At 33.1% G+C, this 14,375-nt stretch overlaps 4 protein-coding genes and 1 non-coding gene across 7 annotated transcripts in view; 1 reads left to right on the top strand and 4 right to left on the bottom strand.

Annotated features, from left to right (window-relative positions):
* Positions 1-734, top strand: part of LOC101509339 (probable 1-deoxy-D-xylulose-5-phosphate synthase, chloroplastic) — a 4,159-nt gene extending 3,425 nt beyond the window's left edge. The window contains exons 9-10 of the mRNA XM_073363810.1: positions 1-234; positions 325-734. The exon at positions 1-234 is cut by the window's left edge and continues 18 nt beyond it. Of these exons, the coding sequence (XP_073219911.1) occupies positions 1-234; positions 325-474 (384 nt within the window). The 3' untranslated portion in view covers positions 475-734. The remainder of the gene's footprint in view (positions 235-324) is intronic.
* Positions 735-1,784: 1,050 nt separating this feature from the next.
* Positions 1,785-2,377, bottom strand: LOC101509019 (heavy metal-associated isoprenylated plant protein 19). Its single transcript, XM_004508264.4, has 2 exons — positions 2,206-2,377; positions 1,785-2,083 (listed from the first exon to the last, which is right to left on the bottom strand). Exons 1-2 carry the CDS (start codon positions 2,318-2,320, stop codon positions 1,812-1,814), a joined length of 387 nt encoding a protein of 128 aa, XP_004508321.1. The 5' UTR covers positions 2,321-2,377; the 3' UTR covers positions 1,785-1,811.
* A 661-nt stretch (positions 2,378-3,038) lies between these two features.
* Positions 3,039-3,110, bottom strand: TRNAP-UGG (transfer RNA proline (anticodon UGG)). Its single transcript has one exon. It is a non-coding gene; the product is annotated as a tRNA-Pro (tRNA).
* Positions 3,111-4,646: 1,536 nt separating this feature from the next.
* Positions 4,647-9,787, bottom strand: LOC101508493 (uncharacterized). 2 transcript variants are annotated; one of them, XM_004508263.4, is made up of 3 exons: positions 9,632-9,787; positions 8,051-8,113; positions 4,647-7,974 (listed from the first exon to the last, which is right to left on the bottom strand). In XM_004508263.4, the coding sequence occupies exon 3, from the start codon at positions 7,915-7,917 to the stop codon at positions 4,996-4,998; it is 2,922 nt and encodes a 973-aa protein (XP_004508320.1). In that variant the 5' UTR covers positions 7,918-7,974; positions 8,051-8,113; positions 9,632-9,787; the 3' UTR covers positions 4,647-4,995. The 2 variants fall into 2 exon arrangements, with proteins under 2 accessions (XP_004508320.1, XP_073219910.1); XM_073363809.1 differs by having other exon boundaries at positions 4,647-7,939.
* A 1,783-nt stretch (positions 9,788-11,570) lies between these two features.
* Positions 11,571-14,249, bottom strand: LOC101507959 (pentatricopeptide repeat-containing protein At2g36980, mitochondrial). Of its 2 annotated transcripts, XM_004508261.4 has the most exons (2): positions 13,904-14,249; positions 11,571-13,425 (listed from the first exon to the last, which is right to left on the bottom strand). In XM_004508261.4, exons 1-2 carry the CDS (start codon positions 13,974-13,976, stop codon positions 11,873-11,875), a joined length of 1,626 nt encoding a protein of 541 aa, XP_004508318.1. In that variant the 5' UTR covers positions 13,977-14,249; the 3' UTR covers positions 11,571-11,872. The 2 variants fall into 2 exon arrangements, with proteins under 2 accessions (XP_004508318.1, XP_004508317.1); XM_004508260.4 differs by having other exon boundaries at positions 11,571-14,249.
* Between the last annotated feature and the right edge of the window lie 126 nt (positions 14,250-14,375).

Here is a 14,375-nt window from a genome sequence, read left to right as displayed (position 1 = left end):
TACGGAACGGCCGTTCAGAACTGTTTGGCTGCAGCTTCCTTAGTGGAACTTCATGGCTTGCGTTTAACCGTTGCCGATGCACGTTTCTGCAAGCCATTGGATCGTTCCTTGATTCGCAGTCTAGCAAAATCACACGAGGTTCTGATCACCGTAGAAGAAGGATCAATTGGAGGGTTTGGTTCTCATGTTGCTCAGTTCATGGCCCTTGATGGACTTCTAGACGGAAACTTGAAGGTATGAAAGCAAACAATTTGTTTTTTTTAATACTTAGTAGTTGTCCTTCAAAACTCATATGCTTTGATTTGCATCATGACAACTATGCAGTGGAGGCCGGTGGTTCTTCCCGACCGATACATCGAGCATGGATCACCTGCCGACCAATTGTGTATGGCTGGTCTTACACCATCTCACATAGCAGCAACAGTGTTCAACATACTTGGACAGACAAGAGAGGCATTAGAGGTCATGTCATAAGAAAAATTCAAAGGGGTTCAATTTTTCAGTCCCCTCAATACACAAAATGCAACAATATTATATAATGTGAAGAAGTAATGCAACAGTAATGATGAAAATTATTTAAGTGGATAATGCAGGTTGTCAAATTCTAATACTAACTAGTTATAAAGTCTGGGGGTGTAAATTAAAAGCCTCATATCTGTTCTTGTATAAACTGAAATTTAAACTGTATCTCATCTCTTAAAATAAAAACATTGCTAATTTGCTGAGGAAGTTAATTCATGAATCATGACAGAGTCAACATAGTCAATGTAACATCTTCACTGCTCTGAATCTGGTCAAAATACAAAAAGACTATGTCATTTTTTAGTTGACAAAAAAAAAAAGTAATTTTTTTGTCTTTGTTGGTAGAAATGTCCCTACAACAGGCAAGTTATCAAAATACTGTTGAAAAACTACAAAATCTCAAATAGTTTAATAGATGATTTAATTAACCCTGGTCTTCAAATTAGACTCTTCTTTATCAGTCACATATTTTATAGATTATTTAATTAACACCATTAACTCATTGCTAAATAACATTGTTTACAAATAACTTTCGTGTAGTATTTAAATATGATTCAGTGCAGAACATTCCCTCCCACTAAACTTTATTGCACAAATGATATAAAAAAGACTATGTATCACATTATAAGAAGGAGAGCCACACAAAAGAATTCACCCTGTATTTTCAGTGGCGCACTTTGTGAGGTAGGTAATTGTTTATTGTTCAGTTTGGTGCTAATAATCTAATGTGACATTTCAGATTCGTAGGAGGCACACGGTTAAAAGATTACATACGTAAATTAAGCATATGAAAGGGACAAGCCATAAGATACATCACATTTCACAAGTGTCCCAATCCTTCAATCAATGCTACCTAAAAGAAGAAAAAACAAAATTGCATACAGATAAACAAATAAATATTTCAGCCTCAACTAACCAAATAAATAGACATAGGAAAGTCAATGAACCTTTATATCTTATCTTAGTTAATTAGACATATGGTTAATTAGATATAGGAATGCGAATTATATTTAATTTCCACATGTTTATTTGATATTGACATTGACATGTGTAAATATTATCAACCATTTTAATTTTTTTAAATTGTTGTGTCAATGTTATATCCGATAATAATATTTGTAGACGTATTTTATAGGTATGAACCCAAAAAACATACTAGAAGATAGATGATTGTCTGGATCCAAGTATTATAAATTAAAATTAATAAAATAAATTTCTAATTAACATTAATTGCAAGCAAAAGCTTGAAAGAATACTACATATAATTAAGAAATATTGAATAAAATCTTCTACATTATTGCACATGCATTTGGGTTTTCATCACTGAACATCATCAAAGTTTCAGTCTTAATGCAACAGCCATTTTCAAACATACATGGAGGCACTATAACAAGGCTATCTGATTCATGAGATTCATCTTTTGATTCTTCATCCTTGTTGGACAGAATCTCCACTCTTTTCCCTGTCTTCTTTTTTAGTTTCTTCAATACTTTTTTCGGATCAATTCGACCCGTTACCACCACCATGTGTTTGTTCATGTCTGTAATAAACTTTTCCACTCCTAATTAATTAACAACAAAAACATAGTTACACAATTAATTATTTTGAATACTATATATAACTATTACATTAATACATGGTCAAATTAAAAAACTTCATTAAAAGAGACAATACATGACGTACCTTTACATTCAGAGATGGCTTTAACAACGGTTCTCTCACAAGCGTTGCAATGCATTGAAACTTTGTATTCCACGACTATTACTTTGTTTTGTTCAACTTTTTTGTTTTTTCCCATTGAATTGAAACGTTGAAGCACCAATGTGACACTGCCATGCAAATTAAAAATGAAAAGGATTTCGAAAATATTGTGTTGCGGTTGTGAGGGGGGTTATTTCGGTTGGTTGATTATGTAGCAGTTAGTTATCGGTTAATACTTGTTTTTTTGTCTTTTTTATTTATTTTTAAAATACGGTTTTTGGACATGAGAAATATCAACGTTACATTTTTTAAAATCTATTTTGATTTTAAATGATAGATTTAATTCATAAAAATTAACTTATATTATTTTGTTGAGTTTAATTTGTACTGCAATTTTATAAATACTTACAATAAAAATTAATTTTTATTAATAATTTAATAATTGTGATTGATTATTAGTATACAAGTTTGTTTAACTGAACATGTACATAAGTTAAATTATATTTTGTTTACTTTTCATTCCACTCGATTGGATAAATTTAGAGCAATCAATAATGTTGTTTAGAGTTTTAGCAGCCACAATATTCCTATTATCTTTATAAAAAAGAATATTGAAGAGATAAAAAAAGTTGTTATAATTTATTTTTAAAAATAATTACTTTTAGTGGTTATTATCTATTTATTTTAATTTAATAAAAACTTTTATTTAACGAGAAAAAAATTAATTTAATAAAAAAAATAAAATTGAGAGATGGATGGAGATTTAATCAACTATCACTTGCCTACATGATTTAAGAGCAAAAAATTTGAAAAAAGGGGCATTCCGAGAATCGAACTCGGGACCTCTCGCACCCAAAGCGAGAATCATACCACTAGACCAAATGCCCTTGACATTGTTCATTTGAGACCGAAATAATAGGTACCAAATGATAACATAGTAAATCAACGACGCTTATTCAAGGTGACAATATCCATTGCATCTTAGATTTGCAAATCCTAAAGGTTTAAATAAGCTGAGTTATTCAATAACTATTTGGATTTTACCTTCTTAAAATACAGCCAAGCTTGTTTGTTTAAATTATTAAATTAAATAAACAAACCTAACTTTAATATTAAACTCATTTAATTAAAGGATAATGATGAATGTTAAAATCATTAAAAAAGGCAAAACGCGAATTGCTATGATAGGTTGATTTTCACCGTGACACGCCCATGATTTTCGTCAAAGATGGATTGAATAATTCTTACTTATTTTTTCACACAATACAAATGTTCTTACCATTTTTTAGAAGATTATTTCATACTATTTAATACTACTCTTAATTAAATGAGTCCTACTCAAGTCTTATAAGTTAGGATCCGTTGACATTAAATATCAACGTTGGTATAATTTACTCATCCAGTAAATTTGTGTTGAAACAAATTTTATAAATTCAACAATTGAATTTAAAATTTTATTAAATAGATCAAATATATTAAATTTCATAAAAATTTAAAATCATATGACACTTTATCATATTATTTTATTTTATCGTATAATATGATATTTAAATATCAATTATTAAATGACATAATTCAATTATTGAAATTGTAAAAATTGTATTCTAAATCAAATTATTATAGTTGTAATTATATTAAATTTGATGTCTAGTGTCAACCAATTTTACTCTCTCTCTATATATATAAGGTTCTAGGTTCTACTAATAAATTGATGAAAATTTACTAATTTTTATTATTTATGTAGACAGATGTGTTAAAATTATTTTTGAAATATTTTGTCGTAGTCAATAGTCAAGATAGGAAAATGTGAAATGTGTGTAATTGCAAAAAATAGATAAAAAAGAGCTTACAAAGTTACAAGTCAAAGGCAAGTTTTTAGTTTAGTTTGTATAAACAAATAAGGCCAAAGTCAAACCATTCAAATTTTCACAATTCAAACGTTTTAAGTTTTCGGCCCCACTTGTTTACACTCATTTCTTTCATATAAGGAACCGTGTGAACCAAGTTTTCATTTTTCCATTTTTCCATGTTAGGAACCAAGTTAAACCGCGCAATTGATCCATCCAATATTTCTTACTTTGCAATTTTTAAAATTTTATTTATTTAATTGTCATCCGATTCAATCATGAACCACTTGATCCACATTATCCAAAAGTCTTACAGATTGGAATTTTTAAAACATTAGGCATATGTCCGCACTTACTCTACTATTAGTTCCACTGTGTTCAGGCCTACACATTATTATGAGGTCTTCTTTTTGTGCATACGGTTTCAAACACTTCTTAAAATCACATTTATAAAAACATGAATAAAAGAAAGTATAAGGAGAGAAAAAGAGATTATATTTGCTATGGCAACTAAAGCCTAACGTCATACATACATGCAAGTTCACTTCTACTAGAAATATATATATCCTGCGAATATAACAAAATAGAAATTATAATTTGTATATGGGTTGTAAATTCTCACTTCCTATAGTAATTCATAGCTCGATATTAAACTATTCACAAACCAACTGGAATTCAAATGGATTAGACCCAAAGCCACGAATGCAACCAAGAACCGGCGGCACAATAACAACCTTTACCTTCAAGAGATAGCCGGAACAACACCAAAATGTTACACCGTGCTGTCATGTCAACTGCACTGATACAGAGACTATAGTTTCATCTAATTACAAAAAGTTGAGTTTTCAAAAAATACTATCACTATCAGGTTAGCAAATTTCAAAGATATTCAACCACCCAAGGTTTCTTCCTCGTCAAGTTTCATCTAAGACCATAGATATGGTGGTACCGCACCCGCATCAAGTTCCCAGAAGCCTCTCAGATTGCCATGCTCTTCTGTCAGTTTGAAAGCTGGGATTTGGTGAGAGAACTTAAGCAACTCTTTTCTGGGTATTCGGAGATTCACAGGTGAACCTTCATTTGATTTTCCCCTGAAGATAGAACTAAAATCACTAACATGCTCCAGAACTAAAACCTCTGTAAATAAATCAGCTTCTTCAAGGACTTCCACTATGTTATACTCCCAATTTTTCAGGTCAGAACACTTGATTTTATTTGACCATTTTCTGTATAGCGCCCATACTTCACCTTTCCTCGGATAGATGGCGTAATTCTTACCAATAGCATCAGCTTGTACTTGATGTGAAATACAAGACATGTTTCTGTAATCACAAAGAAAATCAATTGATTTATTAACTTTAAATCGGCCACATGAAATAAGCATATCTTCATCTTCCCATTTAGTGGTGTTCTCTGGCAGCCTGCAGCAAGCAAGCCAAGAAACATGCAATTCAAGATCAGGGCTAGTGTCAATTTTTTTAATCTGACCATAGTATTTTGGCATTCCATCCTCATCACTGTAAAATGCCCATATTTGACCAATCTGAAACTTATCAAGAGACTTCCCAGCTTCAAAGTTGAAGAATAGAGCATCTGGAATTTCAAAAGCTTCTGGGGTCAAAGCTGGAGAAGCACAACCATCATCGATATCATCAAGAGAATCCTTTATCTCAGTCGAATTGCTTGTTTCAACATTAACCTTGGGAATGGATACAATTTCTTCAGGTGCCATCACGGGTTCCGATCTTACTGAAGACCTTGCATTCTCACGGCCAGATGAATTATGACCAATCTTCACATCCAAATTTTCAGAAACAGCAATCTCTTCAAGATTCATTGGTAAAGATGCAGGATCAAATTCTAAATATCCTAAATGAACACCTATTCCTTCCTGACCAGTCATTTTGAAAGATGGAACCCTGTGAGAAAATCTAAATAACTCCAGGGATGAAATTTGAAACGGCTGGTTATCTTCTTTCATAATTCGAAAGAAGAGGCTTACAAAACCTTTTAACTTACCCAAGTATGCAACATATACACCCTCACCTTCAACATAATCTGACAAGATTTCAACAAACTCATATCCATACTGCTTATGAGATTCTGCATCCAGGTACCATTTGATATCCCAATTTTTAAAAAGAGCCCAAGTTTCTCCCTTTCTAGGAAACACTCGAAAAGTATTGTGGCCAATCCTTTCGCACAGAACCAGGTGAGAAAACATCAGATGATCTTCAAAGATGTCAATGGTACCAAGTTTATATTTCCCACAAGCAACAGGCAGTTCCTCATTTACCCATTTGGTTTCATCATTGCCATCTGGATGTGGTTCAAGCCACGTTGCCCGCAGCTTAAATCCAGGAGAGATAACTTTTCTGATTAAAACGTACAATCTAGGCATGCCATCTGTTGTATCATAGATGGCCCAAATCTGCCCAGGCGCAAAACATTCTTTTCTTCTGTCCTTGTCAAAATCACTGAACTCTGCATCGGGATAGAGATAAGCGTTTGGCTGATTTGTTGTCTTGGAGGTTGAATCTGGAGAAGAATGCTCTAATGTTTCATCCATCTGCTTTGACCCTCCAACCGCTTCTTTTCCACTCTCCCTCTTTTTTTCCTCATTTCTATTCAGTGACCTCTCTTTAGAATGAAAATCCTGTTTCTGTTTCACATTTGCATGCTCATCTTTTAGATCAGCTGCTAAACAGTTCTGATCATTCCCTTTAGCAGTCTCACCATGACTTTGACCATCACCACAAGGTGTTCCACTCACCTGACCCCTTTTTGAAGATCTTAATAAGTCATCATCATTGTCACTCATATTCTCCCTGTAGGAGACTTTATGCTTCTGTCGCACAGATCTGCGTGGCTGCTCACTTGAATGGTTTCCTACACCTGGAAAACCACCAGCAACCGTATCACCTTCAGAATCACTGCTGCTTGTATAATCAGAGCTCTGACTGGATACTTCCACTTGATTCCTCTTTCTCTTGACATTTGGCTTTCCAGAGACATCAACAGGGCCTTTATTCTGGAAAGGCTTTGTATTGGACTTCTCAACATGCGAGTTGCCTTGAGATCCAACATCCACCTTGGAAGTGCCGTGATTCAAACCATCTTTCTGCTGGCCAAACGCTTGCTGACTCGAAGTAGTTGTCCGTGATGAACCTTGCACATCCAGGATATATGCAACGAAGGGCCTATGGCACTGTTGACAGCGAAGAGATTTATTTACAACTTCTCTGTAGTACTGATACTTCACAGAACAAAATGGGCAGGCAGTCCAAAAAGTAGAGCGGGCACCATTTTGCCGCTGCTGCTCGGGCTGCCTATTTTGCTGCTGCTGTTGAGTGTTTGAGTTTGTAGAGTTGGGCTTGACATTGGTTTTCATCGCAGAATTGAAGTTCTTAGGAGCACTCTGTTGATTAGGACGTGGCATAGCAGGTTTGTTCACCTTAAGCTTCATGTCATACCTAGTTCGTTTTTCTCTGTCTGAAAGCACCATTTGAGCTTCCCCAATCAGCTTAAATGCAGCTTCTGCCCCAGCAAACTGGTTTTTATCAGGATGAAGTAGAAGAGCAAACTTTCGGAATTGCTTCTTAATCATTGCATCATCAGCTGTGTGTTCAAGCTGAAGAATTCCATACCAGTCAATCTCATTACCAAATTTCTTCTCAGCAGAGCAGTGCACATCACAAACAACAACCATTTGGGCTATATTTTCTAAAACAGGATACAGCTGCTGAGCCTTAACAGCAAATTTACGAGCCCCCATAAAATCCCTGTTTTCCATCTTCTTTTCAGCAATAGCCTTGGCCCTTAAGGCCTCTTCTTTGTTGCAGTCCATCAAAGATCCAAATCTCAAAACTCTAGAGTAAGGAGTTTTGGGGTGTGGCCAAGTGCACTACCAAATAATCTAGAGTTAGTTTAACTATTCTGAGAACAGCTTAACCAAATTAAAATGCAAAGAGTGAACATACCTTCCAACACCTCACCACCACACGTCTCCCAAAAGATATACAGCTTTCAAAATTACATTGACCCTGAATTGGTAAATTCAAATCATGAAAGAATCAATGAATCATTGACAAATTTTAATATCACAAACAAATCTCCAAGCATAAAATCACTGCATCAGTAAATAGATTGGACAGTTGAATCCATCCGAAAAATAGTAGTGCAACCAATAATAGAAGAAGCCTGGGACACAAATTGTAAGCAACCCCATCTATTGTATCAGTATGTGTGTGAACTTGTGTTAGATTTAGACACTACTCAAAACAAGCAAAATGTAAATAGAAAGTGAAAGGCATGTTTCCTTACTGAAAACATTTTCTATTTTCATTTTCTAATATTTGTGTTAATTTTACTTGCTAACAAAGAGATAATAAGAGACTCTCGAAGTGAACAAGTGTTTGTATTAACGAAAACAATGCAAATGTCAAAAGAATTGTTTTCGTTATTTCCAAAAATGCATCATGCCTAGCTAGCATTTAATTTTCTAACCATCACAATAGTTCACTTCAAGAATCTCGCATCTACTTATTAACAAGTTAAAATTAACACATATTTTTGACAATGAAAACAAAAAATGTTTTCACAAAATAAACAGGTCTTAAGGCAACACATAAACCACCAAACTATATTGTTCAAAGCAACCCCACCCAAACACAAAATGCATGCTAGATAATGCTTCAATCCAACAACAAAAAACACCATGTCACCACCACCAAGTCTTATCCCACAAATACACTACAATCCAACAACTACGTCAATCATCAAATATGAAAAAGAGCAAGATACAGAACTGGAATTGAATGATTTTCATCAATTATTTCTGGAATTGTGGCCATGATCAAGACTCAGAACCAAGTTAAGAGGAAAAGAAGAAGAAAAAAAATCACAGATTCGAACTCATAGCTCTGGATACCATATTAGAATATAAAGAAGATCTCAGATCTATGAAACTCTGTTTCATTATTGATTAATGAATTTACACTTTGCATTATTTTATTTTATTTTACAATTTAAATACAATGAAGGTGTTTAACAAATATATATACTCCTGTTCAGTTGTAACAGTAAACTACCAAGCTAACAATACTAAGAGTTAGTAGTTAACACTCTAACTCTTATCTCAATAACCTCTCTTAGTAGACTAAAGATAAATAGATGAATGAGTTATATACTCCAATATCAAGTTTCTCTAAAAAAGTTCAATGATGAAATTCAAACTCCAACCCAAATCAAAGTTTAAATGAAAAGCAAGAACCCTAATTTATTTCAAAATAAACAGCTAGAAAAAAATATTAGAAGAAGCATAAAAAAAAAGCTTGAAACAATTAAAAAAATGGTAGCATGTCATTGATGGAGCAATATATATTATATTCATTATCATGTAAGTGAATGCACACAAACAAACTCAACATGCATAAACTAAAGAGTGAAAATGAAGTAGAAGCCCTAAAATTTGGTTTAATCAACGAAAAAAAAAACAAAAGAAGAAAAAGGAATTTTGTGTAGAGAAGATGGTGAATAGAGAAATAAGGAATTGTACGAACCTTTACAATATTTGGGAGTAGTAGAGAAGTTGAAGAGAAAACCAACCAAATTTGTGATTTTGTGAAAATGACACACAGCAAGACTCTACACAAATTCCATTGTTTTTCTCTTTTTTAAATATTAAAAATATTACCGGTACTACTGCAGGTTTCAGACAATGCTCATGCATTTTCATTTTGAATTCTTCATTTCATCATCATCCAAGCCCATCTGGCCCAAAATCAACAAACCTAAGGCCCATTTGTTTAAGTTCAGGTGAGTTCTAATTGATGATAGTTTGACTCGTCTAAATTGAAAAGTTAATAAAGTTAAAAAAATCTAGAGTTAATATTATAATAATTCATATAGCTCTGGCACACATATATATAATATTAATTATCAATAATTGATATTATTTACTTTTAAAAGTTTAATCTGATTAAAATGAATTAATTTATACTCTATAATAGCATGAGTTCAATTCGTCATAGAGACGTGAATTACTTGTTAAAATATGAATTACTTGTTAAAATTTCATTGTTGAATAATTTATAGATATTTTTGTAAAGACTCTTTTAATGTTGAGGTTTGCTTTATCTCACCTCATTTTAACTTTTATCTAAAAGAGAGTATGGAAAAAATATAATGTAATTTTCATGTGGTGTTGGCGTACTTTTTTTTTTTTTATGCTCTCTAATACTCACTTTCAAGATCTGTTTTAAGATTAAATGACATTAATGTAAGTCGTACTATACTTTTTTGATTAAGTTTTATTTAATATGTCCGAAGAGAGAACAAAATGTTAGATAATATATTGCGTACGCACATCTTTTTATACTGTTCGTGTAAGTTAATTTTGTGTGTAATAAAAAAGTTATATTTTATTTATCTATTCCAACTATTAAAATAAAGTTATTTCTGGTAAGTTACTAAAAATAGTTTCATAAAACCAAATCTGCATGCTACTGTGATATTTTTTTGTTGGTGGTCTTTCCTGACACGATCTCAAGAAACATGTCTTCCAAATATTTTAAAATGTCTATGTATTTCATATGTAGCATAACACAATCTTAACTATATAAATGTATTATATTAATATAATATAAGCATATTAAGTATCATTATTCATTTAATTTTACTATCAATGGAGTTGTAATTGATAATAGGAATAAATAGACGGTGATAAATCTATTAGGAGAACAAGACAAAACACACTAGACAAATTTTGAATAGTAATGTGAATAGGTAATTAGTGAATGATAGAATAATGCATACTTATAATTTTGTATTGAAAAAAAGATTTCATTGATATTTGTGGTATATAGATTAAAAAAATTAATAATTTACTCAAATTATCGAGATTCTATAACTTGTTCGGAGATTGTGTGTGATAAACAACTCAGCATTTATGATAACTGAAAATGAAGAGTATCATGCGTAAAGAATATAGAACAATCCAGATTTATTTGGAGATTGTCATTGTTACAAATTTTTGGAGAAAAAATGTTCAAAGAATATAGTTTCATATATATTAAGATTCATGTGGTATTAGGAGAAAGAGTTGTTACATTATGTACAGGTCGTCTTAATGTTTTTGAATGTCATGTTCGAAACTAAAAATTAGACCCCTAAAATCACAAAATTCTAACAGATTCAAGATTTTAACATTTGAATTTGGTAGGCTGCAGCCACTGTCATACTTAATGGTGGGAAACTGACTATCTATTCTAGATATAATGTGCAAATATAAAATTTTAGAGTATTCAATATATAAAATTAAGGATATCAATGTAATTTTTCAAAGATTAAGGTAGATTATAAATTAAAAAATTGGAGCCCTCCTTAATTGGGAGACTTGTGCTAATGTTTTAGTTGCACAAGTTAATCGACGATTCTGATTATGTGATAAATTAATTAAGAGAATAATTGATTGACTAAAAAATTGAATTGAAGAATTAATGAGATAACTAATTACATTTTAGTAAAATAATCAATTATAGTATAAGGAACATATCAATGGCTGCACAGACAAATATACAGTTAATGTAAAACAGTTAAATTTGAGTACACCTATACAGTGGGTGCATTGTTGCAGTACTTTAGAGAATACAGGTAATTTAAAAATGGTAGAATTGCCGGTCTTTCTCAATAATTTTCGGTTTCCTAGCACCATAGTATAGACCTCAAAAAATTGCTTATCAAGTTATTTCACATATCCTTCTCTGATTTATAAAAGTTCACCCACTATCAAAATTAATAGGCTATGTGTGTCTCATTTCTAATTCAAGGAAGTATAGTATCTTAGATACATCAGCCATGCAAGGATATGAATTGTTATTTCCTGATACAAATGCAGTCACCACGTTTCTTATCTCAATCCAACTACAACCAGGCATTTTCTTCACCCCTTGATCCATCATTTCCTTTCTTACTATCTCTGCTTCCTTCCACTTCCCACTTGCACAATACATATTTGACAACAATACATAACCAACCTCTTTTTTAGCCTCAAAGTTCTTTAGATATTCTCCCACATAACTACCTGTTCCTAAATCTCCATGTGTATAACATGCTCCGAGTAGAATCTCAGATGAATTGGTCCTATCTCTACTTGTCTTTGAATACTTCTGAGCTAAACTTTGCGCTTCAGCCACATATCCGCCTCGGCCAAGCATATCCACCATGCATGCCACATGATCCATTCCCTGAACAAGCCCAAATTCCAAACTCATTGATTGAAAGAAAGCAAAGCCCTTATCTACAAGTCCTGAGTGGCTGCAAGTCATTAGCAACCCTGTGAAGGTTACTTCATCAGGTCTTACACCAGATGCCACCATTTCTCTGAACAAGCATACTGCTTCATCGCCCTTCCCATGTAGTCCAAATGCAAACAACATTGAATTCCAAGAAACAAGGTCCTTGTCATTAATGCCACGAAATGCGAGCCTCGAACCTTCTATGTCCCCACATTTAGCATACATATTAATCAAACTATTGCCAACAAATAAATACTTGTCTAAACCAAGATGAATTATGCAACTGTGGACCATTTTTCCATGAACTAAGATTGCTAAGCTAGCACAAGCATGAAGGACTGCTCCAGCTACTAAATCATCAAGCTGGAAAGAGCTCCTTGTCATGTCTAAAAACAAACTTAAAGCTAAATCTCCATTCCCATTTCGCGTATACCCGACAATCATAGAAGTCCAAGATACAATATTTTTCTCAGGGGCTTGTTGAAAAGCAAGAAGAGCTTTCTGGGTATCCCCAACTTTCATATGGGCATCAATGATTGCATTCCAAGACACTTGATTAAAAGCACCACCAGAGTTAAACACCTGCACAGCATCACCATGACATTCTAATTTAGCATAAAAGCTTACAATCGAGTTCTTTACCTCCAAAGCAGTGCTCCAACCAGATTTAATCACAAAACAGTGCATCATGCATCCGTATAACAATTCCATCGACTCGGCACAAGCATTCATGATAGCACTGAAAGTCCATTGGTCTGGTTGATACAAACTCTCACACATCTCTTTAAATAAATCCAAGCATGCCTCAACTTCACCACAACGAGCATGACCGGAAATCATTATATTCCAAGCAATTTCAACCCTTTTAGGCATGCTACGAAACAATTCAAAAGCCACATCAAACCTACTAGAGTTTGCATAAGCAAACAGAAGTGAACACCAAGTCACTTCATTACTATAAGCCAGCTCATTAAACACTTTTCTTGCATCATTTGGATTGAAACACTTGCCATACAGATCAATCAGCGAGTTAGCGACCGGAAGAGAAGATTGGTACCCTGAAACAACAACCAAAGCATGAACTTTTGTTCCAAAACGAAAATCAGATGCACCGGCACATGAATTTATGGCTGCAGAATAAGAGAAGTTATCAGGTTTGAAATCGGAGATTCTCATGCTATCAAATAGACTAAGAGATTGTTGGTAAAGCCCAAGGTGGGAATAAGCAGCTAACATGGCATTCCAAGCTACTGAATCTCGTTCATGCATTTCATCGAACAATTTGCGCGCGTGGCAAATTCTGCCCGAACGTGCTAGTGATACAATCTCAGATGTGGTACGAAACAAATAAGGACGCATTTCATCGAACACTCACTCTCAACGTTCCTCAAAATATTTGTCTACAAAAGCATATGCAATTTTAGAAAGGAAAAAAATAAAAAGCAACACAAGCATATGCAAAATAAAAAATCGCATATGCGAGCAAAACAATATTTTATTAAATAAAGTGAATTACTCGCTCATTACATGACATACCAATTGTAACAATTATCAATCCTACAACTCGGCTCGAGCAAGACTCTAGACAGGGACGAATGAAGAAATACATCAATCTATAGGCAATAAAATAATGACATCATTGTTATCATTAAGTAAAAATTGAGATATTACAAAAGCTATACCGATTTATATACAAAGGGTTTTAATATTTTTAAGTTTTTAATGGAGACGACGGTACATTAATATGAAGTATGATTGTATAGTTAATGATTCATAAAAATTACAATGAAACAAAATTTATAAAAGATAAAACTTCTTTCATGGTCTAAGTTTTCATTTAGTAAGGGCAAGATACTACTTTTAAGTGAGGACCAAAATCTTATAATTACCAACACATTAAAAATAGTGCGTGCAACTGCCCTTAAAGCATGAATGCCTCCCTAACTCTAGTCCCAATTATTTTCACGCGCCATCATTTCATCACTTTGTTTGTTAACTATTATATATT

This window comes from Cicer arietinum, chromosome 7, assembly GCF_000331145.2.
Source record: "Cicer arietinum cultivar CDC Frontier isolate Library 1 chromosome 7, Cicar.CDCFrontier_v2.0, whole genome shotgun sequence".
Lineage (NCBI taxonomy): Eukaryota > Viridiplantae > Streptophyta > Magnoliopsida > Fabales > Fabaceae > Cicer > Cicer arietinum.
This window is presented reverse-complemented; position numbering and strand designations above follow the sequence as displayed.

Coding starts and splice junctions, on each gene's coding strand:
- LOC101508493 (XM_004508263.4), bottom strand. CDS start 7,917: ATGGACTGCAACAAAGAAGAGGCCTTAAGGGCCAAGGCTATTGCTGAA.
- LOC101507959 (XM_004508260.4), bottom strand. CDS start 13,726: ATGCGTCCTTATTTGTTTCGTACCACATCTGAGATTGTATCACTAGCA.
- LOC101509019 (XM_004508264.4), bottom strand. CDS start 2,320: ATGGGAAAAAACAAAAAAGTTGAACAAAACAAAGTAATAGTCGTGGAA. Junction 2,084..2,205: donor AGCCATCTCTGAATGTAAAG/GTACGTCATGTA, acceptor TTAATTAATTAG/GAGTGGAAAAGTTTATTACA.